We start from the raw sequence: 26,627 nt of genomic DNA, 5'->3' as shown, positions 1-26,627 counted from the left end.
GTTCTCCTTTCATTGAGCAAGCCGTAAATGATCTCATGTTCTGAGGTTACAATGCATCACATATTTATTCAGAAGTTGAAGTCTAATTTCTGTATCAGGACATTAATTTTGTTTGTTGAAACATTTGGTGTTTCTAACTCACACATCATTGACCAATGGCTTGGATTTGTATTGTCCACTTTATTTGATATTTATGGTTTTATTTTAATATATTTTCATTTTAATATACTTTCATTGTTGTCACCTTAAGCCACACCTTCACACTAAACTATGTTTACTCAATACAATTTTGACCACAATTTCTTGCAAACAATTCATTTATTATTAATATTATTATATAATATTATTATTTACTCATAAATACAATATCCAATAAACACAATATCCAATATATGAGTGAGTGAGTGGCCGAGCGGTTAAGACAGTGGAACCGTAATTACGTAGCCATAACATCGGCAAGGGGTTCGAGGCTCACTCACTCCATGGCTCTGGTGGTAGAACGAGTCTTCTCGGATAAGGACTATAAACCGTAGGTCCAGTGTACACATCTAGCTCGTGTGCACTTTAAAGAACCTAGTACATCTTTCGAGACTAGTAGGGGGTTACCCCGGTGTATTACTGAAGAGTTTACCCAGTATAAATATAAATTTCAATCAATCAATCAATCAATATCAACAATTGTAAAGCACCTTGTTTAAATAAGCGTAAAGAAAAGTTCAAACGTTTGTTTGTAAGCCTATGGTATATATAATTTTTCACAGGTGGATTTGCATAGTCATACGCCCAACTGCCATCTGATATGTAAAGCAGCTTTTAAACATTTCATTAAGTAGGTGTTCGTTACAGGTGGTGTGCATGGTATATAGCATCTTTCACAGGAGGATTTGCATAGTCATACGCCCAACTGCCATGTAAAGCAGCTTTCAACATTCCATTAAGTAGGTGTTGGTTACAGGTGTTGGTTACAGGTGGTGTGCATGCAGGTGGACAGGGCTATACTCCTCCTTTCCCAACAGACAGGTGGTATACATGGTATAGCCTCCTCCACAGAGGTGCAGTCCAACAGAGCTACACTATTCCTTTGAAAACAGACGACATACTCATGGTATAGCACCCCCACCCCCCTTACATGTGGGTTTGCATTATCAAACAGGGCTACACTATTCCTTTGATAACAGACGACATACATGGTATCTTTATGGTATAGCCTCTCCTACAGGTGTCTAACAGGTGGTATCTTTATGGTATAGCCTCCCCCACAGGTGTCTAACAGGTGGTATCTTTATGGTATAGCCTCCCCCACAGGTGCATTTACATCATCAAACAGGGCTACACTACTCTTTTGCCACATGTTATGTTAAGCAGCTTTTTGACATTCCATTGAGTAGGTTTTTGATATACTGATTGTCTGTGTGATCGGCAGGTAGAGAGCCTGTAGCATCCTTTACAGCTGGATTGGCACCATGATCAAGGAGCATCTTAACTATTTCTTGATGCTCGCAAATACATGCTGAAAAATGTAATACAACAGTATCAAATTAAAATGAGATTTTTAATAACTCGAAACCGCATAAGCTGACGTGCATGAGGCCCTCAATATCTCACAGACATTTCCTCTACTGTACATTCTCTCCCCCATTAGCATTTTGTGTACACCGGACCTACAGAAGATTCGTTCTAAGACCAGAACCATGGACCGAGTGCGCCTCAATTTTGGTTGTATAACTATTTTATAATAATTATTAGTGTCTGAAACTCAAGAGCAAATGTAGCTTTAATATATGTAAGTTTCCTGGTTATTACAGACTAAATATTTGATCTGATTTTAAATTAATGTTGCTATATATAGAACTATACCATAATGCAATGCAGTTTGATCATCTGTGTCTTGATGGTTGATGTTGGCTTTCTGTCCAAGTAGATATTTGACAACATTTTCAAATCCTCTATCACATGCCCAGTGTAGTAAAGTAAGACCCTGTAATGACAATAATGGTAAATTATGACAAATTAGTATGTTGAAATAACACTTAACCTCTGACATACTGTATATATTAACCTCTAACCTATTAACCTCTGACATTTTTTCAATGTACTTTTTATATTATTTACTGTACTACTAGCAAGGATACTCAATTTCTAATACAATTGCAGTCATTTTGATACCCTATGTGTAGCAAACATTTGTATAAACAAGCACGAACGTGCGATACTCGGGGTACAGCAAAAGAAGCTGTAATGACGTCATAAGACCGGATGTAACGTCACATACACATCAATAACCTCGCTACCAAATACGGCTATACGGTACCATCTTCGAGACGTCATATGGCTGCATCCGGTTTGAAATTTAAAAATGCGGCTCTATAGCTTTGAGGACATGTCCCTGTAGTATATTCATGTCAAATTCCAGCTCAATACTACAACTAATAAGGGAGGAGTAGTACTTTTTAAATCGCACTTTTTACTCAATAGTGTCAAGATGGAAGAAGAAGAGAAGATGAGAGAGTACTAGACTGCATAAATGCATAAACTCCCTCTATAATATAGATACCAGAAATGTTCCATTCAGCTTTTTTAAATGAATATTTCATCTTATTATTGTAATACCACCGCACTTAACTTTGTATATTACCTAGATTTGGTTTGGGGATGGTAGACGAAGAAGATAGTAAGTTAATAGACCGTGACTGAAGAGTGCAAAACGTATCTATCTGAACCACTTACCTTCCCCAAATGAAAGCTTGCTATTATATACCAAATAAAATACTAACCTCAGAGTCTCTGTAGTCAATGACAGTATTATCTTTTTTTATGTGTTTCTTTAGTTCTTTCAAATTACCTTCTTTACACCAATCCAAAGCTGTTTTCTCATCATCTCTGAAACATTCAAATTAGTGGTTAAACACTAAACTCTCCTGATACCAGAAGGGTGTTCTGGAAGAGTTGACCTATATTCATTTTATTATTTATTATTATTATTTATTTCTTTTATTGCATCAAGTAAACAGTGATGAAGTTGACATAAATATAATAATAAATATATAAAAAAAACATAGTATAACGCAGTCCAAACAAGTAATACTAAAATATATCATAGTCCACAAATCAGTCTTTCAATGGCCATCATAGTACATCCAGTAACACAAACCAAAAGGGGTTCACAATTTGCTTATCATAACTCAGTTTCATTCACCAATCATTGAAAACTCTGTGGAAAGTAATGAAGTTTTTTGTGCTTTGTGTCCGGACTTTGGGGAGGGTGAACGATCTAACCCTGAATTATTTATGTATTAGTGTATGGAAATTGTTTTTAAAAATAAATGGTGGCTTAGTGGTGGTACAATCACAGGGTCTGAGTGTATTCTCACAGTAGGCCTAATTGGATTTTGCTTACATTGGAAATGTCGGCACTATTCTGCTTAGACAGCAGGGTGCAAGTGTTCTTTGCAATAAATGACAGACAACTTGTGCAAATCATATGAGGGTAAGCCTGCATTATTAGTTGATCGATTAGGTATAAACAATCGCTGTCATACTGTACATTACCTTATAACTTCATCTTCAGGTTTCTTCATTGTACTAACTGATATTCCAAAGGAACCAGAGTTTTGTTCACTATTTTCCTCGATAACCTTTGACCTCCAGGATTCATCCAATGAATCCATTAATGAGATGTATTCTGTCATTGCCTCTTCTGGGCTCATATTACCCAACTGAGACCAGGCATTCCTGTAACATTAATATATTGGACATTTAAAAATTGAAAGTGAGCCCTCATGAGGACAAAAGGTTAGTAAAACTGGCTGTGGAGAAAACCATTGAGACTCATTGGCAGACTATTAATATGGGGATTACCCCAACACGTGACTCGGTAAGTTCAGTTTATTGCCCAGTATTAGTTTACTGTACCCTCTCTGCAAAATACCAAGAACCTACTATTGTATATTTTAAGATATATTTTAAGATATTATGAGTAGCAAACATCAAAGGTATTTAGTTTTAAACATTAAACATTTTATAAGTAAAATATTATAACCTACCATTTCGCTTTTCCTTGGAAGTCAAACATGTGCGGTTTTGGTGTGTTGCATTTTCCAACTGTAGCCTATGACAAAAGAAACGGGAGTGGAGCTTGGTGGTTAATATACTTGCCTTCCAATCTCAAGGTTCTAGGTTCAATCCTAGTGTAACTCTTGACTCTTTCAAATCCACTCCCTAAGCCTCAAATAAGACTTATAATTCATGAACATCATAAATTATAAAATAGTTTATCTATCCTGTTATTGGCGAGTTACTTGTTGTGGAATGCGTATGAAATTAATTTTGTTCTAATTAATATAATAGAGTCTTCTAAAGTATAATTTGCAACGTACATCGAATGCACATAGCATGGGCATGTTTTAATTGTTTAATCCAGTCATGTATAGTACCTGTTTATATCTGCCATATAATTTCAAAAGCTGAGCATCTTCTATTGACCTGACAAGTGTTTTTACATGTTCAGCCGCTTGTTCAAAAGTTTCCTTTAAATCTTCAATTATATTCTCAGCCATGACCACTCACTAAAAAATATTAAGATTAAATTATTATACAAATCGGTGTCTGATCATTTTTGTCCTTTGTGGCGTTTCATGAATTTGGGCATAACCATAACTGGCAGCCGAAATGTGCTGTGCAAATCTACCTTAACTAGGCCTAAGTTTTAAAAGAAATGCAATGATTTTTATTTTCACAATGCAGATTTGAATCTAATTTTCTTCCAAAAAGTTGAAAGGCTCTCTCTATGTGGGCTCTCTGCTGAAATGTATGTTGCACATGCATGCTTAAGACAAGCTGCCAGTTTTATTTTGTTAGACAATTTTCTAAATAAAAGTTAAATTGGCATGTATCTACAGTAGGCCTAGGCTAGGCCTAGCCCTAAACCCACTCTAGTCTAAAGCAACAAAAAGAAACACTCTCAGACTCAGTAGTAGGTGTTTCTCCCCTGTGTGTGTAAAACATATGTGCAGCAGTAGTTAGCCTCTAGGCCTAACTAGAGTCTACTACGCCTAGTAGTTAGGCCTAGGTAGGCTAGTTTTCCTAGAGGCTAGGAGTAGGCCTCTAGGCTAGTACTAGGCTAGGCCTCAGGCTAATAATAATAAGCTAGGCCTAGGCTAGCTAGGCCTACTACTAGCTAGGCTAGCCTAACTAGGCCTAGCTAGGCCTAGTAGGCCTACCCTGCTGGGCCTAGCCTAGGCTAGTTTATTGGAAAGCTATCTAGGCTAGGCCTACATTATACAGAGCAACACCCATAACTATATTGATACATTTACTGTAAATAACAATATATTTAGAATGTTGAAAATGTATAAAAGAACGGAAAAGCAATAATTCATTACATTGTTGTTTTCTTCGTGTGTGCGTTCCGCACGACTAAATTTGAAACCGCGAGCAACAAGTTACATAACGTCTGGAATCTCGAGACTATTGACGCGTTCACACACTGTGTTTACAAATTGTATTTTAAATATTTGTGACAACAAATAACACCGGTTACGTTTTTGTTCATGAATGATTTAATATAATTGATAAAGTCAGATTATTTCGATGATTTATACAAGAACGGAATGTGGTACCGAATTACGTTAAGTTTAAAGTAAAACACAGGCAAATCCGGCAGTTTTCAACATACTTTTTTGATACATCAGTCGGTTGTTAGAAAGTAGGCCTGTATTGAATCCTACATGTTCCGTTGACTGACTCATGTTATCGATCTTCTTGTTGGTGGAGAGGAGGCGATTTTACTGAGAGCCTGTTGTCGTTTGGTGCCAACTGACTGGATCCTGCAGTTAGTCAGCCTAGGAAGGCTGTTAATAATTCATGGTATGTAGCTTTATTTTTATTAAAACACTTTTTTGTTTTATTTGAATGTTTTAGGTCAAGGAAATCTTCATTTCAATAGATTAAAAATTACTTTTTGATGCAATTGGATTAAAAAAACAAATGATAGATAAATACTGTAGTATTGTGACGTGTGTTTTTAATATTTTTACTTTTACACTAAATAGTTTTATATGTTATGCAATTTATATTTACCGTATTTCACCTTTTTAAAAAATTGTATTTCTCATTTTATTTTATTAAGCATTTTTTTTCAAAGATGTGTACAGTATGTACGTATTGAGAATTGAGGGAGTGATAGTACTGTATACCTTGTTTATAGCGTGTCTTGTATGGCGTTCGCTTAAAGGTTCCGCTCCAAGTTACCTGAGAGATATTCTTACTGTGCGGAATGTTTCTCGCAGTACTCGTTCAAGCACCAGCAATTATAACCTGACAATCCCACGAACTAAACGAAAGACATTTGCTGACCGTTCGTTCGCCGTAGCAGGACCCAAAATTTGGAACAGATTACCAAGTCACATTAAACACTTAGACGACTATAATCAGTTTAAAAAACATTTAAAAGCACTATATTTCAAACAATGATACGATACTAATTGATGTGAAGCGCCGCTGATTATAATTAAATGTTGTATAAATGTGCGCTATACAAGTAATAATAATAATAATAATAATAAATACAGTGTTTAGTCCAGAGGAAATTGATTGTCCTTCTCATCCCAACACAACAGTTTTGCTGAAGGACTTCGGTCACCAGACTGTAATCACATAAATCTTTCTCTGAATTTAATTAATGTATTTCTTACTGTTTTATATTTTGGTATAAAAATGTGGCACACACTAACTGGAAAAATGCATTGACATACTGTAGGTCAAAATATTAGCATACTTTTTCTTAAACTTAATTGTTTGTTTTTTATTTTTAGGAACTTTATATTTTATAAATTGCAGAATACTATGTGAAATTGACCATAACTCTAAAAAGCGATTAACTAAAAACTAAATTTGGTCTCTAATAAGAAGTCCTTGTTGGCCATCAGAATGCGAAATTCACCCTTTACTTTAAGATCCTCTTACTGATGTTGTTGTATCCTATGATCTCTCCTCTTGAGATCCTAACTTCATCAATCAAGGTCTTCCTAAATCTACCTGTCATCATCATACTGTACATGTTTTTAAATCCGTAGACTGTCCAGCAGATTCTACAGTACTACTGTATAATACTGTAGGAGTGGAGTTGTGGCTTGGTGGTTATGATGCTTGGCTACCATTCCAAGGGTCCTGGGTTCAAATCCCGTCACATGTCAGGATTTTTTCTAAGGACCAAATTACAACTCCACTCCCAAAGACTTGTAATAAGACTTTGTTTATGTAGAGCATCTTGTGTCCCTAATGATCAGCATTAGCTGGATGGATCACCCTCATTAAATATGGTAAAAAAAAAATTTAAAAAAATAAAAAAAAACTTGACATCCAGTTCAATATAGCTAATATTTTAAGATTGAATTCAGTCATCATTTAATTAGGAGGTTATCTTCCTTATTTAAAGATAATGAGTCATTTTCTTTATATCATCAGTAATTTCCTTGTGGGTTTTAGTAGATTCTCTGTAGCCTAGTGCTCTAGCTTAGACTGTTTTCCTGACACAGTTTCCAGTAAGCTTTGCTAATTTACCGTAGTACAGACAAGCATCTGAATTCTCTTTAATAGGCCTACAGAGTCAAAACAAAGGTCAATGGCCTACAGTCTGTGCCAATTTTAAGGATAAGATTTTTGGTGCCCCTGCCCACAACTGCTCGGCCGCTACTGTACAATGGTATTAATGCCGCATTTTGGAGAAGCAGCCATTTCTTTCTGAAAGGGTAATAGATTCATTTGGTTGAAAGCTACAGTACCCTGAATGATTATGAAGGCATGGACGTGTTGAGGAAGTTAACAACATAGCCTTTGAATCCTTTTATTTTCATGATATTTCTGTTTCTTAATCTGTTTTGCTCGGTGCTTTAAACCCTCTATCCTTCCCTCTCGACCTCTCATCTCTTTCTCTAAAAAATCTCTTGGTCAGCTGTATTGAACAGTGACAAATGTCATCAGTATATCTGTGCAATATGTAGAGTTACATTACTTACAAACATGCTGAATCAAAACTTCCAAAAAATGGAATTAGCTTTTGTTTTTTGTTATAAATGTACTGTAAACTATTGCAACAACTGCTACAGGCTTATTCTAGACATAAAGTCCGAAAAAAAGGGAATGAAACAAATCTCTTTTGCATTTTTTCAACATTAAAACCAAATTTTAATACAAAAATCTTTAAAAAAAATTAAGCCCCATAAAAAATCACTCATGGTTTGAAAACAAATTGCATTATTTTAATGACCTTTCCCGCTCAATTAATTTTACTTTCTTTTCCAGTGCAAAATTGAAATAAACTAACAATTCTGAAAAGAAGAAAGATGTCAGGATTAGGAATGTTATATGTTCTTGTACTATGTTACGCTGTACAGTTGGCATTGGCACAATTTAGTAAGTATTTCATTTTGCTATGACGTTTCATTATTTTAATGTATTTTATTACTGTTAAAAGATACCAATAATAATAAAAATAGGAATGTTTGTCTTAAACAAAGTGTTATTCTTTGGTAATAATACACTGTTAGTTAATTTGTTTTTTTAATAGTATCTGTGATTTCTTTGCAATGAAACAATACTTTGTGGTTGTTTTTTTGTGTTAATGATGTTTATGGCAATAAAGAATATTAAGATTAAGAAACATTAAACATGTTACAAGCTACAGTGCATAACTACAGTATGTGACTCTACAGTACATTTAACATTCAGTACAGATACAATGTGAGACACTACTTACAGTAGCTGTGATTCTACAATTTTAACATACAGTACAGTGGATTTTAGAAACTGCAGTATGTTAATTGTTACTATGATTATACAATTTAAACATAGATTTTAGAAACTAAAAAACTGTGATTTAACTGTAGCTGTAGAACAAATCTTCTCAAATAATAATAATAATAATAATAATATTTATTCCGCAAAAGTTCATAAAAACAGTCTATTTCGTGCCTGCTTACCTGGATAAACCGACAATATAGCCTCTCTCTCCGAAGATATGACATGAGCCCAAACAGTAAACTGCTCTTACTCCATCGACTACTGTATAAACCGTAGGTCCAGTGTACAAATCTACTGTACTATAGCTAAGTGTGCTTTAAAGAACCTAGTACATCTTTCGAGACGAGTAGGTATACTACCCCGGTATACTATAGTACACACAAACAGCCACTGTCACACTCACACACATCATATCTGGGCCCCTCTGGGAGAACAGTCTTTCACTGAAGAGGCTACCCAGTATAAAGAATAATAATAAATTTTAGAAACACGGTTTCTATATATAATCAATAGAGTTAAATTATTAGAATGTACTGTACTGTACACTGATTTAAAAAGTAAAACATTGTGTATATTATATTGCTACTGTATCAGTATCATTCTCATTCAGTTGTATTTCCGGCCTTTGTTTATTGACCGGATATTAGCCAGTACCAAGAGAATGAAGTTAATTGATCTGATAATTAATTAATAAATGCCATAAATGAATGTGTTACTGTTGAAATATGATATGATGATTATCTTCTGATATTAAAATATTACAATGCATTGCCACCTGTTGTCATTCTATTATCTGATACGTTTTATTCTTTTCTTTCAAAACTAAAACATGAATTATTCATGATATATCAATAATAAAAAACAAGGAAGCAAACCTGTCCATGGGGTGGTTTAATCCGGGAGTTGTAAAAATACAACTCCCTGGTTTAATGTACTGTAGTCTACAGTATTTTGATGGTGAAATGGCCTATTGTAATTCAACAATAAAAAAAAAAATTATTTTTTCAGGATAACATACTATACTATCTTTAATGTTTACTGTACTTTTTAAAAATCTTTAACATGATTTATTTTTATTACTGTACAGTAAATATTTTTATTAAATAAATGAAGGTATTGTACTTTAGGCCTACAGATAATAATGTAATAATAATTTAAAAATACATTTCATTTTTACCTACAGTAAAGTTCCCCCTCCCCATGCAAAATCTAGATCCTCGTACTCTACATGAATAGTTGGTATTTAACCAGTTCAAGTACCTCTGCCAGATCTTATAAACTATTAAATTATAATGATATTAGCCAAACGGCAGGAAACCTTCAACTCTTTATCAAGCTAATGTTTATGTCAGTAACAACTCAATCTGTCAGCTATCTGCTGATTTATCAGACAATGTCAATACAGTACTATTATTTAACAATCACTTCATATATAATGTACTGTATAGTACTGTCTGATATGATTCAACAATTTGAAATGGGTTTATGATTGACAATTTTATTATTTAACTCTTCCATTTTATTTATAAAATGTATCCACATTTATTCAAATTTTGAAAACTGACAAATCTATTGGTAGGCCCATGGAGAAATAAGTTACTGTAGCTCCTTGGGCTAAAATGACAAATTAAACGTAATTGCTGAGCACTGGTACAGAATACTGTGAGAGGGGTTTACCCATCAAACCAATAGAATGTAGGGAAATTTATACAAAATTGTCATTGTCCTAAACAATTTGGTGGTTGCTCTTTCTTTTATTTTTAATCAGATCAATAATATGTACAGTATTTCTTAGTACAGTACATCAGTAGGACTGGCAATAAGTATACTTTAAATGTACAGTACAGTATATGTGACTGATTAAGAGAGAACAAGTGTTTGCTTTTTTCTGGAAAACATTTGGACATTTTCTTTTTCAAACCATCTGTATACTAACATACTATGAACAGTACTATTGTATGTTATTGTTATTGTTAGCATTTTTTAATGCTTGCTACTATTTCATCCCACCATTCACAGCTTATTTGTGACCATACAATACACCCCTGCTGAGCCACTTCAGTATTGTAACAACTATGGTGAAGTTTTGTTTTTATTTTGAAATTTATTTTTTGCAGGTTTCACAATTGACCCATCGGAAACCGTGATTGTATTAGGAGACCCAGTAATCTTCAGTTGTCAAGCAAACGATGTACAAAACAGAGGTAGTATATTGATACAATGGAAGAAAAACAACTATCCGCTCTCTCCCTCAAATCGCATAGTTGTCTATCAAAATGGCTCGTTGCATTTTACACAAACCGAAAACCAAGATGAGGCTGTGTACTCATGCGTAGCCACACTTCAAGATTCATCAGGCATTATTGAACTGATAGAGAGTATTGCTGCCAATCTCTATTTTGCCTGTAAGTTAAAATCATTTTTACGATTGCTTGGTTTTATAATTCTAAACACTGCATAGCCAAATGCCATCAAAGCCAAATAAAAGTATTAAATGTAGTGTATGCCACTTAAAAAACAAAATTCCATGTACAATATAATCTGCTCCACACATTTTCTGTAAATGGTCAAGAAATAACATAGATTCTATACTTTTGTTCAAATACGGTTTACCGCTTACCATTGCTGTTCGTCTGTGTAAATTGTCCTTTAGAAGGTTGATTCAAGAAGATTGGGCTGCGGTCATGATGAACAAATTCTCCCTCATGACAAGTTTTCCTAAAAATACATATTTTATCTTTTTTTTTTTACTTATTTAAAAAAAAACATAAGGGCCAGCACAAACTCATCCTTTTAAATTTGGTCCTGAAACTGTGCTATACTGTATACTGTAATCATTGGAACACTTTTCATGGTTTTAAAACTTTGAAATATCTGCAAACTTAGTTGTGACAATGTCACAAGTCTTTTGACACAAAATTTTAAATAAAACCATTTGTGCTTAGTGATCAACAATTACAGCCAAGTACAGTATGATTTGATTTTAGATAAAATAATTTGTTTCAATTATAAGTTTCAATTTAAACAGGTGTCACTCTACGAAGACAAACTATGACTTATTGTGTGCAGGCAAGCTATAATTATAATTATTAATAATTTAAAATTCAACCTTCATTTCTTTTGAGTTCTTTTAACAATTCATTAAGAATTATTTTACAATGATTGTTTGATTTGATTTATTCAATGAAAGTGAAAAGAAAAACAATTAATTACAGAAAAATACCAAAGAAATAGAATAGAATATTATTAAACAAATTGCCATTAAGAATTTGTCAAACTAAATTACTATGAAAACTTTCCTTAACACTTTGACTGCCAAACACGAAGATCTTCGTTTTTGGAAACACAACGCTTGACTGCCAAACACGAAGATCTTCGTTTTTCGCGTTTTTTTTACGAAATCCGGTAGATAGGTTAATTATTGGTATATACTATAAATATGGACACTATATTCGGTCTGGACCGTGAATATTTTACTTTTTGAAAGTAACTAATCTGGTTACGAACGATTGTCAAAATGGTACCTGTCGAAATAACATACACCGCGCATCACAGTAGTGCGTACAGCGATGGTTTGGCGCATTGTGTATCGGTCGCGCGCTAGCTATGCCGCCGAAGCATTACAAAGGTTTATGTGGATTGGCATGTTTGTTTGTTATCTGAATAAAAAATAATGGATGAATTTTCAATATGAAGTCTTTAATTTTATTATTGTATGTATACCCTAATTGTTTTGGTGTTTCACTGTAAGTGGCCGAGTTTCACGCAACAAACTTGTTTAGAAATGGTATGAATATTATCATCAGTTTACTAGCTAGGCTAGCCTAGTAGTACTAGTCTAGGCTATAGCCTAGGCCTAGTCGTAAAACGGTTCCGGACCAACTTTAGGCCTAGTTACCTAGGCCTGGTGTCTTTACTATGTGGATTTTGGCGAAACATTGATGTCAGATTTATGATTTATAAAATATAATAAATTTTTCGATAGTGATAACTTGTTTTTATAGGCCTACTGGTGCCATGTAAGTAACTTTTTCGTTGTTTGTTGATCTCACCGGGCGATATGAAAAGCGATTTTCATAATTGTGATGTCTTGCACAAATCGCGAATATCGCGACTTTCTTGCGCGAAACTACGAAAAACTCAAAAAGTGCGTTACTTTCATTTTATTATTACGATTTACATATTGCGATTTGAAAATCGTTCTTGGTACCATTGTAAAGCTAAAATATTTATGATTACTTTAGTCTAAATTACATGTAAATCAGATCACATACATAGTTTCAATAAGCTTTAATAAAAACATCGAATTGGGCTATAAACGCTGGCGGTGGCAGTTTCTAACTGGAAAAACCTCTGGCAGTCAAAGTGTTAATAGAAATAATTTTATAATTTTAAATAACAAATATGAAATGAAAAAGATAAGAAGGATTTTAAAAAGAGAATTTAGGTACTGTATGAGTGTTCACAAAGACTTCTCAAATTCTCGAACCTTGCTTAAAAAAAATACGTCTATCAATATGGTTCGTTCAAATTCATTTTAATTAGCTTAGAATTTTAAACCCGGAGTTGCCCATTAAGCTAGATGTTAAAGCAGGATATGACAAAGTAGTGTTTCTAGATCCAGTTCTTATATCAACAAGATGAGGTTACAGTCACCATCCCAGTAACTAAATTAACATGGACTTTTACCCAAGGGGAATGTGTCATATTACTTTATAAAGAAAAACTTACAACATCAGATATGTTAGATACTTTAGCAATTTCAGTGCTTAGTGCAGTAGGTAATATAATGTCATTGCTTGTTGTAATTAGATATAAAATGAACTTAAAGATGTAACTTAAAAATAGAAAGATGGTATGACTGTCACTTTTCTTAAAAGTAAACTTTCGAGAAAACCAGACAATTGATTGTTATGTTGGTGTACAATGTACTGTATACTTATTTCGGTATTTAAAGGATAATTGTTCCCTATATTTTTATGCGAATTATTCAACCTACTAACTAGCCAAATTGTTCAAATTAAAACAGAATTGAAATACTTCTTTCAACTGTACATGTATGTTCATGATAAATACTGTAGATACAGTACAGTAATATTTCAGTAACAGTTTTTTTTTTATTTTAGAAAATACAGATGCACTGTACAGTACCATAGTGTGCTCGGTTTGCTTTTTAAATTAGACTGTTGATGTTAAAACGGATCGTCACCTTGTAGAGGATGCTGTTTATCGCTCCGTCTCAAATTGGATCAACAAAAAAACATTAAAAATTTATTGTTTGAAATCCAAATTAAATTATTTCAAGATCTTTAATGATTGCTATTCTTTTTTTTTTCCCACACCCACGCCATTCAACATCCATGTTCGCTTCCACATATTAGCTATCAAAAGATATTTACAACTTTATCTATACAGTATTCTAAATTTAAAACTTTCTAAAACAAAACATATACAGTATAAACTCTGTAAACATTAACACATTAACATCTTGCATTTAAACTGTGCTGCACCCAATGTGGTTGAGGCCACGAAACTACGTCATTGTAGTAATTATCAATAATTAATAGTCTTTGTAGATATTATCAGATTTTAATATTATTGTTGCACAAACCGAAAGTGGAACAAGAAAAACAAATTATCAATTTTTGAGAAAGTATGTTTTTTAATGTATAATACGACTTGTGTACAAATATGCAAATTAATGTTACTTCCAGTGGGAGTGCTAAGGATGTTACCATTTGGACTCAAGTTCAACATAAAAATATAGTGTAACATAAACGGAAAATAACATAGTTTGTTGTATTACTCTTAAATGCTCTCAATGAATTACAGTATATGGAAACATCTAACCACAAGGAACTAGGCCAACTTCTAAATATAGTTTAACGTCCAGTCAATAACAGAAACGATGCTGAAAAAAGATCGTTAAAAAACATAATTAACTTTTATTCTAAATACTGTATAAAAGATTTTCAATCGCAAAAGTATATTTAAAAATGTGTTGATTGAAATTAAAATCTTTTTTTCAAAATGTGTTTGTTTTATTATAAAGAATTTAAATAAACATTCATAAATTGTAACATTTATTAACATATTTGAGAGAAAGAGAAATATTTTAGAATAAAAATATTGTTGTTATATTATACAATACGTGGGAGGACAATGGAAATTGCTAGTTTCCTTAGTGTCCTTAGTGATTTTATTTGTGCTAATGTTGGGTCCTACTGAAATTAGACTGTAACAACTGCTACAAATATTTTTACAGTACTGAAATATATTGTTAAAATCCCCTCATTGAAAATGAGTTGTCAGGTACAATACAGTAGATCATGTATTGTATGTTTTCTTCTACCTACTGTACTGTACAGTAGGCCTACAGTATACTACCGGTATAGACAGTTAGTGAAGGTTTGTGACACATTCAAATAACATACTGTACTACAGTATACTACAGACAGAGAACTGTATAGACAATTGTATGTGAACATTTTCCATTATAAGCTTTCATTAAAAAGCTAATAATGTTTTTTACCCGATTCTTTTTTTTTCAGTTTTGGATCCTGTGTTTTTTCACCCACAGTCCATAGAGGCTGTCGACCACCAGGTGGAACCTGTAAACTTCCAGTGCGTGACAGGAAGCAGTCGTCCTGCGGCCACGGTGTACTGGGAAAAGAATGGAGTGCGGTTTGACGGGGGAATTAGCATTCAGGGAGGATATGGATCGTCAAACTCGTTGAAAACATCCGCTACATTACAAATTAACAATGTGCAGACGAGCGATGCGGGGAGGTATCTATGCGTAGTCGAGAATGCTTTATTATCGGGTAGCATCATGAGAAGTGCACACGCAGAGCTTACTGTCAGTCGTAAGTTACTTTCTCTTTTCATTCAAAAGAAAACTAAATATTTTTAATAGAATCAATAGCTTGTTAGATATTATTGTCTTCAATACAGTAATTGTTGTTTGTGATCTTCTTCTGTATTTCAGTATAATTATCAATATTTAGAATAAACATTGTAAAAAGCTGTATAAGCTAAATTATTATTACAAAGTGTACAGTATGTCAACCCATATAGTGTGGTTCTACAGTACTCTATATTTAAACAGTGGCTTTTGCAATTACTATAATTAACCAAATACTGTGCCTGTACTGTAATTGACTATTGATTGAGTGACTTTGATGTACTGTAAAGTACCTCAAACTTTGTATTAATTAACAAATTGGATAACATTTTTTTCATCCATTCATTATTTTTTCTATTTATTTATTTTATTAACAATCTTTATTGTTGAAGATTATATTTAATTCATTTAGCAACAAATTTGTATGTACTTTTTAATTATGTAATTGTTCAGCCTTTGTCTGCCTTCATGTACAGTACTCTTTTTTGGTTTTTTTAAACAATAAATACTTAATACAGTATAAATAATAATGACAACTTTTATTAATTCTTTCCTAGCCAATCCTGGAGTTCCATATGTCAGTGTTTCTCCAACTGATAAGATAATCGCAGTAAACACAGCGTCAACCCTCACTTGTAGAATAGTCGGAGATCCAGCTCCGACAGTTTCCTGGACCAAAGATGGGATACCTGTTGCTGTGTCTAATGATGTTGACATCCTTGCGAATGGTGACCTGTACTTTCAGGCATTACAGCAAGGTCACTCAGGAGTGTATGTGTGTACCGGTACGAGTAGACTTGGCTCTGCGTCCACTGATCCTGTTCAACTAACAGTAGCTGGTAAGTGTCCTCTCTTTTTTCACCAAAGCGTTTCACCAGTATTCTGTAGCATGTGCAAACTTTAAAGTTTTGCCACTAGGTGGTGATGTAAGGGATAGCAGACTGGTTGTTGCTGTTGTCGTCGTTGTTGGATTACAATGTTAGTTTTTTTTTTAAATACTCTAAAATGTAGTTTTAAAAAGATAGATTTATCTTTTGAAGAAGGGAGGAGACTGTCCAGAAGATATGTTCTGAACAAAAAATCAACTCTCTCTTTCTTTCAATACTATTTTTAAACAATAAGCATTTGTTTGACATTATTATAGTATATTTTCATTGGAACTAAGCCAGTAATTGTGTATCACAACAATTCTGATCATCACCAGGTGAAAATAATGTGTTTGTTTCTTTCTTTCCTCTTGAGGATACTTAACAACATTGAGGACACCACATTATTGATGTGGGTTCTGTTATGAATTTAAAACAACTATTTCTAATGCAAATACATATGGTACTTCAAATGTTGCCAAAAGAAGCAGCAAGAAATGAAAACATACTTAAATGGCCCTTTTTGTTGTATAATTGTTAATTTTAATGTGTATTGAACCAATCCAATAGTGATTTCCAATAATGCTCAATGTTCCATATTTTAGTAAGATGGACTCATTATATAATTTTGTTGGTTACTTACAAAATAAAATATTTCATTAAAGTTTTTTATTCTAACTTTGGTAGTGATGGAATGGGAGTTTGTTTTAAATCCTGTTGGAGTAGAGACTCTAGTTGGTTCATCCGCTACCATCGTCTGCCGTCCACCATACAGTGTGCCACCAGCGAATGTCACATGGTACAAAGATAATATAGAATACACACCAGCACAAGATGTTTCTGTAGTTGGTAAGAGTTAATCTCTTTCTTTTTCAGTGTTTACTGTGGTGCTATCAGTGTGAAACATTTTCCCAAATCAAGATTCAAACAGACTGTTTTTCCTGATATAATAATATGGCCTTTATAAAAATATCAAAGACTAAATATAGCACATAATAAATAAATGTTTTATGTAACTTTTGTTTGCAATTAGTTTAGAAGGAAATGTCAAGTTATTGAATAAAGCCATTGTAATTATAGCTGTGCTGTTTAAATTAAATCATTATTTGATCATTATTAATGAAGTTATAGTAAAATAACAACTGTACAGTACAAATGCAAATGTTAATAATGATTTTTTATCTGGAAACATGTAATGCTTGATGACTAATTTTCCTTTTAAACCGATAAAAAAACCATCAGGTTCAAGTTTATTCATTAGTTTTTCTAATCAAAAATTATTACTGAACTAGAATTACAATAGATCCATTAAGGGGACACGTCTGGGGCCCAATAAAGTGTCCGCTTAACACTTTGACTGCCAAACACGAAGATCTTTGTGTTCGGAAACACAACGCTTGACTGCCAAACATGAAGATCTTCGTGTTTCGCGTTTTTTTACGAAATCCGGTAGATAGGTTAATTATTGGTATATACTATAAATATGGACACTATGGACGAATATCTCGACTTTCTTGCGCGAAACTACGAAAAACTCAAAAAGTGAGTTACTTTCATTTTACTATTACGATTTACATATTGCCATTTGAAAATTGTTCTTGGTACTATTGTAAATCTAAATTCTATGATTATTTTAGTCTAAATTACATATAAATCAGATCACGTACATAGTTTCAATCAGCTTTAATAAAAACATCGAATTGGGCTAATAACGCTGGCGGTGGCAGTTTCTAACTGGAAAAAGCTCTGGCAGTCAAAGTGTTAATAGGGTTTTTCATGGAATAGATTTTGGCTATGGTATTAATACATATATTTGGGCTGTTCCTAGAGGCAAAGGGGTTCTGCATTAAAATATGGTTATGAAACTGTGGGAAAAGGCTAAAATAGAGCGATTTGACGATGCATTGTTAATACTTGTTACTTAGGTACCACACTACTGTAGGTTATGTGACACTCATTGCCGAATCAGTCTATTGATTATTAATTATGTAATAATATATAATTTTCAGATCCTGGTGACCTTTATTTCACTTCTGTATCAGTGTTGGATGAGGGAAACTATTTATGTTCTGCGTCAAACAGCTATCTGCCTAGAACAGTAGCATCAAGCTCAGCTTCTCTCATTGTCAATGGTAAGTCTATTAATTACGTACAGTAGTTGTCTGCAATTGGTGAATCAGCCCGACACCTAATCAGTCAAAACGCCTGTAGCGATAATAATGATGATAGATGTAGCATAAGGAAGTTATGGACTGGTTTATCTCTTAACATGTAGACTAAACACATCTTATGCATTCCTTCATTCATTATATATTCCTGTATTAATAGATTACTTATGATTTGATGACAGTACAGTTTATAAATATCACATGCTAGATTTTGAAGATAAACGAGATAGGACAAAAAAAATTTAATTAATTTAGATTAAACTCTGATCCGTTAAACAGAAGTCTTATAATATTACAAAATAGCAGACAACTGGTCTCATTTCTGAATGAAAGAAAAATATAAACAAATTCCAAAAATTTACAGACTTAAACTTTGCCACTCAATTTATTAAATTATTCTATCTGTTTTTATACTGTAATTGTATGGTAAAGGATGACTAAATAAAGTTTAAAGAAAATAAAAAATGATCATTATAAATTTAAAAACTAAGAATTTTTGTGAAATTTGTTATTGGTAACAGTAGTAGATACAGTATACAATATCAGGGAAAAATTTCATTTTAAAATTTTGTTTAGCAATTATTACTAATCAAACTGTTTTTTTATTCGAGAAACATAGTTTTGTATTGTCTTTTTTTGCTACACAATTTTAGAAATGTGTAGCAATAAGGTTGTTTTGTATAGCTTTTTGCTATGCTACAGTACACTGGCGAAATTATTCCCTGCATATAAAATTGAACTATTTTTTCCTCATAAATTGTATACAGGATCTTTACATCATAATTTTAAAATAAAGCTTAAAGATGTATTGTCCCTTTGACTAATCCCAAAAAATTAAAAAATTAAAGATTTCGAAAAAAGGTGGGTCATTTTGAAGTATCATAATAGTTATTAACTATCACCAAAAATTTGTCGAAAAAAAAATCATTTAACTAAAATACAGACGTTTTTTTGTTTAAAAAATAACTTTGACTTCCAGTCAAAGTTTTCCATCAAAACATATCCCATAATGAAACGTGCTTGTTTCGCTACTCTGTATGCATATTTCAAAAAACTTCTTTACGATCTGTGTGAAAATACCTTCTCAACTGTGACGAGTTGTAAATAATCCTAATTAGCATATGCAATATGCGTACTCGTGGTTTGAAATCTTTGTTTACTTTCGCTCGCGACAATTTTCCAGACGAAATTTTATCAAACTAATTTACCTGTTATTTACGTAAACTTGTTGTTTTGGCTCGAATTTTCGACTTAAAGTGAATAACTTTAATATTACTTTGATATGGCCAATTTAAATTTAGAATATTTTGACCATCATTTTTTTGTGTTTCAAGGGACAATACATCTTTAAGTTACATCGTATAGTTCTTTGTTAACGTACATCTCCAATCTTCTATCAACTAAAAGTCATCATGTTTTTAAAATGATGAACACGTTTACTGTATTTGTTGGTTCCATTTGTAAAATAATACAGTTAATTTATAGTTTTTATTGTAACTTGATAATGATGGATTGGGAGTTTGTTTTAAACATCATATAGTTCTTATCAAACATACATCTTGAATCTTGTCTCATGTATCAACTAAAAGTTGAAGTGAGTGCGTATCTTGTTCAGCCACAGATTGATTTCTTCATCAGTACTTTTTATGAATTGATGATTATTATCTCATAAAAATTGAGTTATAATATTTTTATGAATAAAGACAGAAAACAATGTCTATCAATTTTAAGTAATTACAAATCGGTTTTTCTTTTTTCTATTAGTTGCTGCTGGTATCTCTTCACCGCCAAGTAGAACTGAAGTGATTCTTGGCAGTGACTTGCAGCTACAATGTTTGGTGTCTGGCAAACCAACACCTACCATTACATGGTCACAGTATAACCAACCTTTGACCTCTGGTAATAGAGTCACTATTGGGTAAGATTAATCTTTTATTGATAATTCAAAAATATATATATTGATTGGGTTATTTATTGTCTGATGGACTAACTGGTTAATATGATGGTAAATTATACTGAATATTTTCAATCATCTTGTGTATATGTTTTTCTTGTGAACAGGATTGCCATCTTTAAAAAGGATAGAGAATGAATTTTCAATATCATAAAAACCGGAATATATAAAATCAGATCAGGAATATCAGTGATTAGATATTTTCTTAATTTTATTTTTAAAATAGATTGATTATTGATGATTTCGCTTATGGTTATTTTCTTAAATATATTTAAATTAAATAAACTGGGTCGACCTCCATCCCCTCCCCTCCCCTTTTGAAATAGGAGACAAAGCAAAAAAAAAGGTTATACAAAAAGGATAAACTTGTATTTCCAAACATTCTGCATCCATTCCTGTCTTTCTTTTTCTGTAAGTATAAATAAATATTCCTTATTCCCTAACTTTTCCATAGCAATGGTGGTCAGTTGTTACACATAATAGGAGTCACAACATTAGATGAGGGAACGTACACGTGCCAAGCAGAAAATCTTTATGGATCAGAAAGTGCCTCAGCATTTGTGGACGTTATTGGTACGTTTATTCAAATCATGTGACGTTTTTAATCTCAATAGCATGCAATAATTAATTGATAGAGATGTAGTACAAACAACTACAGTACAGGCAAATATATCCTAATAATAATGAAACCCATTTATAAACATTGAGAGATGTGCATTATGGGTGCATAATTTACAAATAATTAATGACACAAGGGTGTGTCAAAAAAACCTAAATGGTACTTCACCTCAATAAACAATGGTGTGTCCGTCACTAATTTTAAAGTGGGTGCACCAATGTCTAGTAAATGTAAGTAATCTTTTTGATGAAGGGGTGTGTCATCAGACAAATGACGCACCTCACCCAGGGGTCTTATAGTGGGTCATACAATTGACAAGTGCATAATATTATAGATATTAAATACCATTGTATTGTATCTTGAATTATCTATGGACTTATGAAGTAATAATATAATTGATTATCATAGGATTATGATAATAAATCTCTTTGTTTTTTAGTTGCTCCACAAATCAGCATGCCCCCTGGCAATGTAACCGGTAGCGAGTCTGGTACCATCGTCATCCCTTGTGAGGTGACCGGTGATCCTATGCCGGACATTATGTGGCTGAAGGACGGTCTTGAACTGATCATTCTACCTAATGATCCACATTACCAACTGACCAATCAAGGCTTACTTATAACTGACCTTGATGTTGTGGATTCTGGTTCGTACACGTGTATCGCTGAGAATCAGGCTGGTAGTGTTCAAAGTCCTGGCCAGCTTATTGTTGAAGGTATTCCTAACTTACTTATTTAATCATTTGCTTTTGATGCTGTGACGGTATTAGGATTGAGGGTTAACCATAACAGTTCATCCTGTTGATAAGCTTCCAATGAGTTTTCAATTTGAATTCCATTTTCTGGGGCAAATGCGTGGTGATCTAAAGAAGATTAAGTAGATTGTTGAGAAACTTTCATGTTTCTAGGCTGAACATTAAATTAAAGTCATCAACATGACAAGAAAAAATGTTGTCCCTTTTAAAGATGTTTGCTCCATTAATTTTTCTTAAACTAGTGCCACAAGGTTAAAATATGTAGTCAACTCTTCTAATACCAAAAACTCCTGGGCTGGCCTAATATATCTGGTTTTCTAGAAATTCTGGTATTCATATATTTAAAGGTTAACAATAAATGGGACCTTTTAGACTTTATGTGTTAAATTAACTTTAGTGTAGGATACCATGTAGCAAGCTCAGTCAATTTTCCTGTCACAGAAAGTTATTAGGTTACTTGCACAGGAATTGTTATGGTCAATCTAAATCTGGTATCTTGTTTTAAAAATCATATCAAAAGAAACAACGCCCCTCTCAAATAAATCCCTTTTCAATACAGACAAGATCGCCTAAAATTTATAATTTAAATCTACGATACTTAGTATTGTATATTCAGGAATAGCCGCTCTATAGTCTCTTTGCTTTTCTTCCTTATATCTTATTCTTATTAACTCAAAATTATTTTTACTAACAAACATTACTATTTGTATGCCGAGGCCTAGTGTGTAAACATTATTGACATAATTTTTTAAACATCTTAATGTCGTACAACTACTCGTAACATTTTTCTCAACTTTCTATCATCTAAAAGTCGTAGTTAGTCATGCCTCGGGTCACATTCTATGGTCACCGTACAGGTAGGCTACTACATTAGTACTTCTATGAATGGATGACTAGCCGGTGACAATAACGCTAGTTGGTCATACCCAGTACCGTTTTTATTTTACGATCATTCGGGAAACCACCTCACAACGATTATACAGTGTCTGACATCTTATGTGTTAAAAAAAAGGTTATTTACACAAAGCACAGCAAAATCTTGTTGTAAAATTGTTTTTTTGGACCCAATATATCCTGGAAGTTTACAGGTCATCTCGCCACATCTTGTTTGGCTTCCTGTTTTACTTTCTTTTCTAAACGCGCTTTTCTTTTATACCAATTCTGAATATTTTACCCTTTAACCTACATTTGTATCAATAATATAAAAGAAAAATGCAAAGGTTTTGTGTATCTCTGTTTCTTATACCTGTTTCATGAAAATATGAAATAAATTACTGTTAAAAATAGATTGTCTAAAAACAAAGATCCAAAAGGTACTCATGGAAACTATTGAAATTATATTTAAAAATCAAGAATTTCTGGGAAACCAGTCTTTTTGGGCCACCCAAGTTAATTAAATGTGTTTTACTTATTATTAATTAGCAGCTTGTGGAACCTTTACTGGTTTATGATAAAAAAACAAACAGTGTTCAGTAGTGGATTGATAAATAATAGATAACAATTTCTATAGCACTGATATCCTCCACCCAACCTCTATGAACTCCCTGCTCTATGTGCATTAACAACTTGTCAAAATATGGTATATAGCGATGTTTTCAGATTATTTTAAGACTATATAGACTAGTGGATTTGATGTACAATGTTTTGGTAATTTAGAAGCTTGTAGAAGAAGTCAAAATAGTAGAAAACAAAAGAGAAATTTTATTTATTTTATAATTTTTGCAGTGGCTCCAATAATTGTTGCCCCGCCTGCCAATCAGACTGTGAACGACGGATCATTCCTTTACTTCCAATGCGAAGCAGAGGGTATCCCAACACCCCAGTATGAGTGGCAGTTTAATGGTCGTCCGTTACCATCATGGGCTACTTTATCTTTAAATGGGGATGTGCTAACGATTACATTTGCATCGAGAGAGCAGATTGGATGGTATTCGTGTAGAGCATACAACCGACAGGGACAAGATGTAGCACGTGGCTATTTAAATGTCGAAAGTAAGTATTTATTTAATGTATATTTGCAGGGTTTTTTTTCATTTAGTTTGAGTATGGCTAATTATTTTTATCACTGGTTTAGTAAATACTGTAAAGGGAGCATTTTGGTACAGTACTGTATATCAAATGTTATTATTTTTGGTTTTCCTTTAGGTAAAGCATACCAATTATGTAACTTTATATACCCACTGCACTTTATCTTATATTGGTGTAAAGCTCTAGGATAGGTTGGTAGGCTTTTTATAATACAGCAGTCCGTTAGTTTTCGTCTAATTAAACTATTAAAGTCATCAATTGGATATTATTTGCAAGTTGTGTACAATGGTATTCTAGAAAGTGAACCACAGGTAAAGCATACCAATAATGTATCTTTATATTCCCACTGCACTTTATATTATATATTGGTGTAAAGCTCTAGGATAGGTTGGTAGGCTTTTTATAATACAGCATTCAGTTAGCTTTCGTCTAATTAAACTATTAAAGTCATCAATTGGATATTATTTACAAGTTGTGTACAATGGTATTCTAGAAAGTGAACCACTGAAAGAAAATTGAAACTAAATTACTAATTGTATTTATCTTTGGTGGCCAGTTAGTAGTAGTATCGTAGTAATGAAAATATAATATATAGATTCTGCAGTTGTTTTAGAATAGATTGGGTTTATGGGAATTTTGTACTGCCTTATCTGAAAATGGGTTATACGTATAGTTATATATATCCAATCTGCAGACAGTACTGTTTCGATCTGATTAGATCTCGTCAGTGCAGCTCAGGTTTTGAAATGAAATGTACTGCAGAACTGGCACAATATATAAGCTGAGCCAGTTATGTGGGACATGGTACACTGATTATGAACACAAAGAGTGCACAAACTCAACGAGCTTGCTATGTAAAATGCTAGTATTCACAACAAAAATGCACATAATTTTCGAACTGAAGAGTACTGTTATATAGTATATATTTATTTTATTTTGTCTTTTTTATTATTGTTTTAGTCTTAAAGAAATGAACTGAATGTTATATTTAATTGTAATATATCAAACAAAAATAAAGTTGTCCTTGTCAATAAAATATTCAGAAAATATACAATTATATTTATAGGGTTATGTGAATGAGTAATGCTCCACTTAAATGAGGTTTTCTAATGGATAAAAACATCACCTTGTATATATCCATTTCCTCTATTGAGATTTTAAGGCTGAATATGCAATTACTGATTCATCTATATGATACAATTGCTTAATAATATCTGATTACATTGCAGATAACTAATATTTTAATCCTAATTTTCATATCACTTTCACACATGTTATACAATAAATGTACAATTGGTTAAAGTAGGGTATGTTTCCGTTAAAATGTTTCCTTTAAAATGGCATTTTGTTTTTATTTCCTTTAAGGGGATTGATGTTTTTTTTTATTTTAAGATTTGTATAGAAGTTGTAGATATTAGTGTAAAAGTAAAGACTAATATTCAATCTTTTATTTCGGAATCTGAATAAATTAAAACAATTTTTAAAAAAGTATAATTTTTGATGACCTGCAAACTGGTCTAGGTCGGGTTTACATGCAGAACATTAGGATGGTGCTTCGGCACAAGATTCTAATACCCTTTTCACATTTGCAAAACATTTGTTACAACATATAACAAACTGTTTTCAGGTTTGCGTAGTGTGATGGCAGTTTGTGAAAATCCTCCTAAAAAAAACACCAGCAACAGACATGTCCTTTTGTTCTGAGATGTCCCGAGTTTGTGTTGCTTTGTCCTGGTTTTTAACTGACCAATCACAGTACAACGGTTTGAAAGTATTGCAGTGTGACGTTTTTTATTCATTCGAAAGTTGCACTAATAATTATCAAATTGCACCCTAACTATACAATGACATACTTCTCCTGAGGTTTCTGAATGTTTGGGAAAGCGTGTATGAAAGCATTTAATAAGTTGAGAGATCAAAATATGTTACAAGTTGTAAGAATGTGCACTGTGATAATGGTATTCAACATATTTTTAATATATTCTGTGTTCAGCTGACAACCAAGAACACAATATATATAGAACATAGGTCGTCGAATCGAAAAGCTACCTAGTTTAGAAAAACCAAGTGGCCGATTTTAAACCCAGATGTAATGTCTTGAATTTGATTTTTTTTATGGTATAAACTTCAGAAAGTTTAATTTCAGAGAAAGTTTAATAACTTAATCAAATGTACTTTTTAAGACTATGATTCACAACATTTGATTAAAAATACATTTAATGTTGCTGATGCAGGCATGTAATTAATTAAAATGTGACCTTAACGTTTTCTTGCTTCCCTTAGCCTCTCCTGTGGTTTCTGTCATTAATGATATTGAGGTAGTGAGCGGCACTGACATCAGGGTCTCATGTTACGCTGCAGGATTTCCAACACCCTTATACGACTGGTTGAAAGATGGCCATGCTTTGTTGCCCAGTGCAAAAGTGCGTTTCCCCACTACTAACTCGCTTTTAGTATATGATGGTCAAAATACTGACCAGGGTAAGTGTTTCAACTACTCTCATTGCCTTATCCTTAAGATATGTAATAAAGCCA

General features: G+C 32.8%; 2 protein-coding genes across 2 annotated transcripts in view; one reads left to right on the top strand and one right to left on the bottom strand.

The window, feature by feature from the left end:
• Positions 1–282: 282 nt before the first annotated feature.
• On the bottom strand, positions 283–5,421 carry LOC140047946 (acyl-CoA-binding domain-containing protein 6-like). Its single transcript, XM_072092974.1, has 7 exons — positions 5,382–5,421; positions 4,434–4,565; positions 4,044–4,108; positions 3,550–3,732; positions 2,775–2,880; positions 1,858–1,978; positions 283–1,510 (listed from the first exon to the last, which is right to left on the bottom strand). Exons 2-7 carry the CDS (start codon positions 4,554–4,556, stop codon positions 1,353–1,355), a joined length of 756 nt encoding a protein of 251 aa, XP_071949075.1. The 5' UTR covers positions 4,557–4,565; positions 5,382–5,421; the 3' UTR covers positions 283–1,352.
• A 44-nt stretch (positions 5,422–5,465) lies between these two features.
• Positions 5,466–26,627, top strand: part of LOC140046717 (contactin-1-like) — a 36,241-nt gene continuing 15,079 nt past the window's right edge. Inside the window, exons 1-12 of the mRNA XM_072091418.1 lie at positions 5,466–5,865; positions 8,302–8,412; positions 10,917–11,204; positions 15,351–15,665; positions 16,261–16,542; positions 17,257–17,418; positions 18,579–18,701; positions 20,502–20,655; positions 21,146–21,264; positions 21,750–22,025; positions 23,790–24,056; positions 26,376–26,573. Coding sequence (XP_071947519.1) covers positions 8,343–8,412; positions 10,917–11,204; positions 15,351–15,665; positions 16,261–16,542; positions 17,257–17,418; positions 18,579–18,701; positions 20,502–20,655; positions 21,146–21,264; positions 21,750–22,025; positions 23,790–24,056; positions 26,376–26,573 — 2,254 coding nt within the window. The 5' untranslated portion in view covers positions 5,466–5,865; positions 8,302–8,342. The remainder of the gene's footprint in view (positions 5,866–8,301; positions 8,413–10,916; positions 11,205–15,350; positions 15,666–16,260; positions 16,543–17,256; positions 17,419–18,578; positions 18,702–20,501; positions 20,656–21,145; positions 21,265–21,749; positions 22,026–23,789; positions 24,057–26,375; positions 26,574–26,627) is intronic.

The sequence above is a fragment of the Antedon mediterranea genome, chromosome 4 (assembly GCF_964355755.1).
Source record: "Antedon mediterranea chromosome 4, ecAntMedi1.1, whole genome shotgun sequence".
Taxonomy (NCBI): Eukaryota; Metazoa; Echinodermata; class Crinoidea; order Comatulida; family Antedonidae; genus Antedon; species Antedon mediterranea.
The sequence above is the reverse complement of the archived record's forward strand: the minus strand, read 5'-3'. Positions and strand labels throughout refer to the sequence as shown.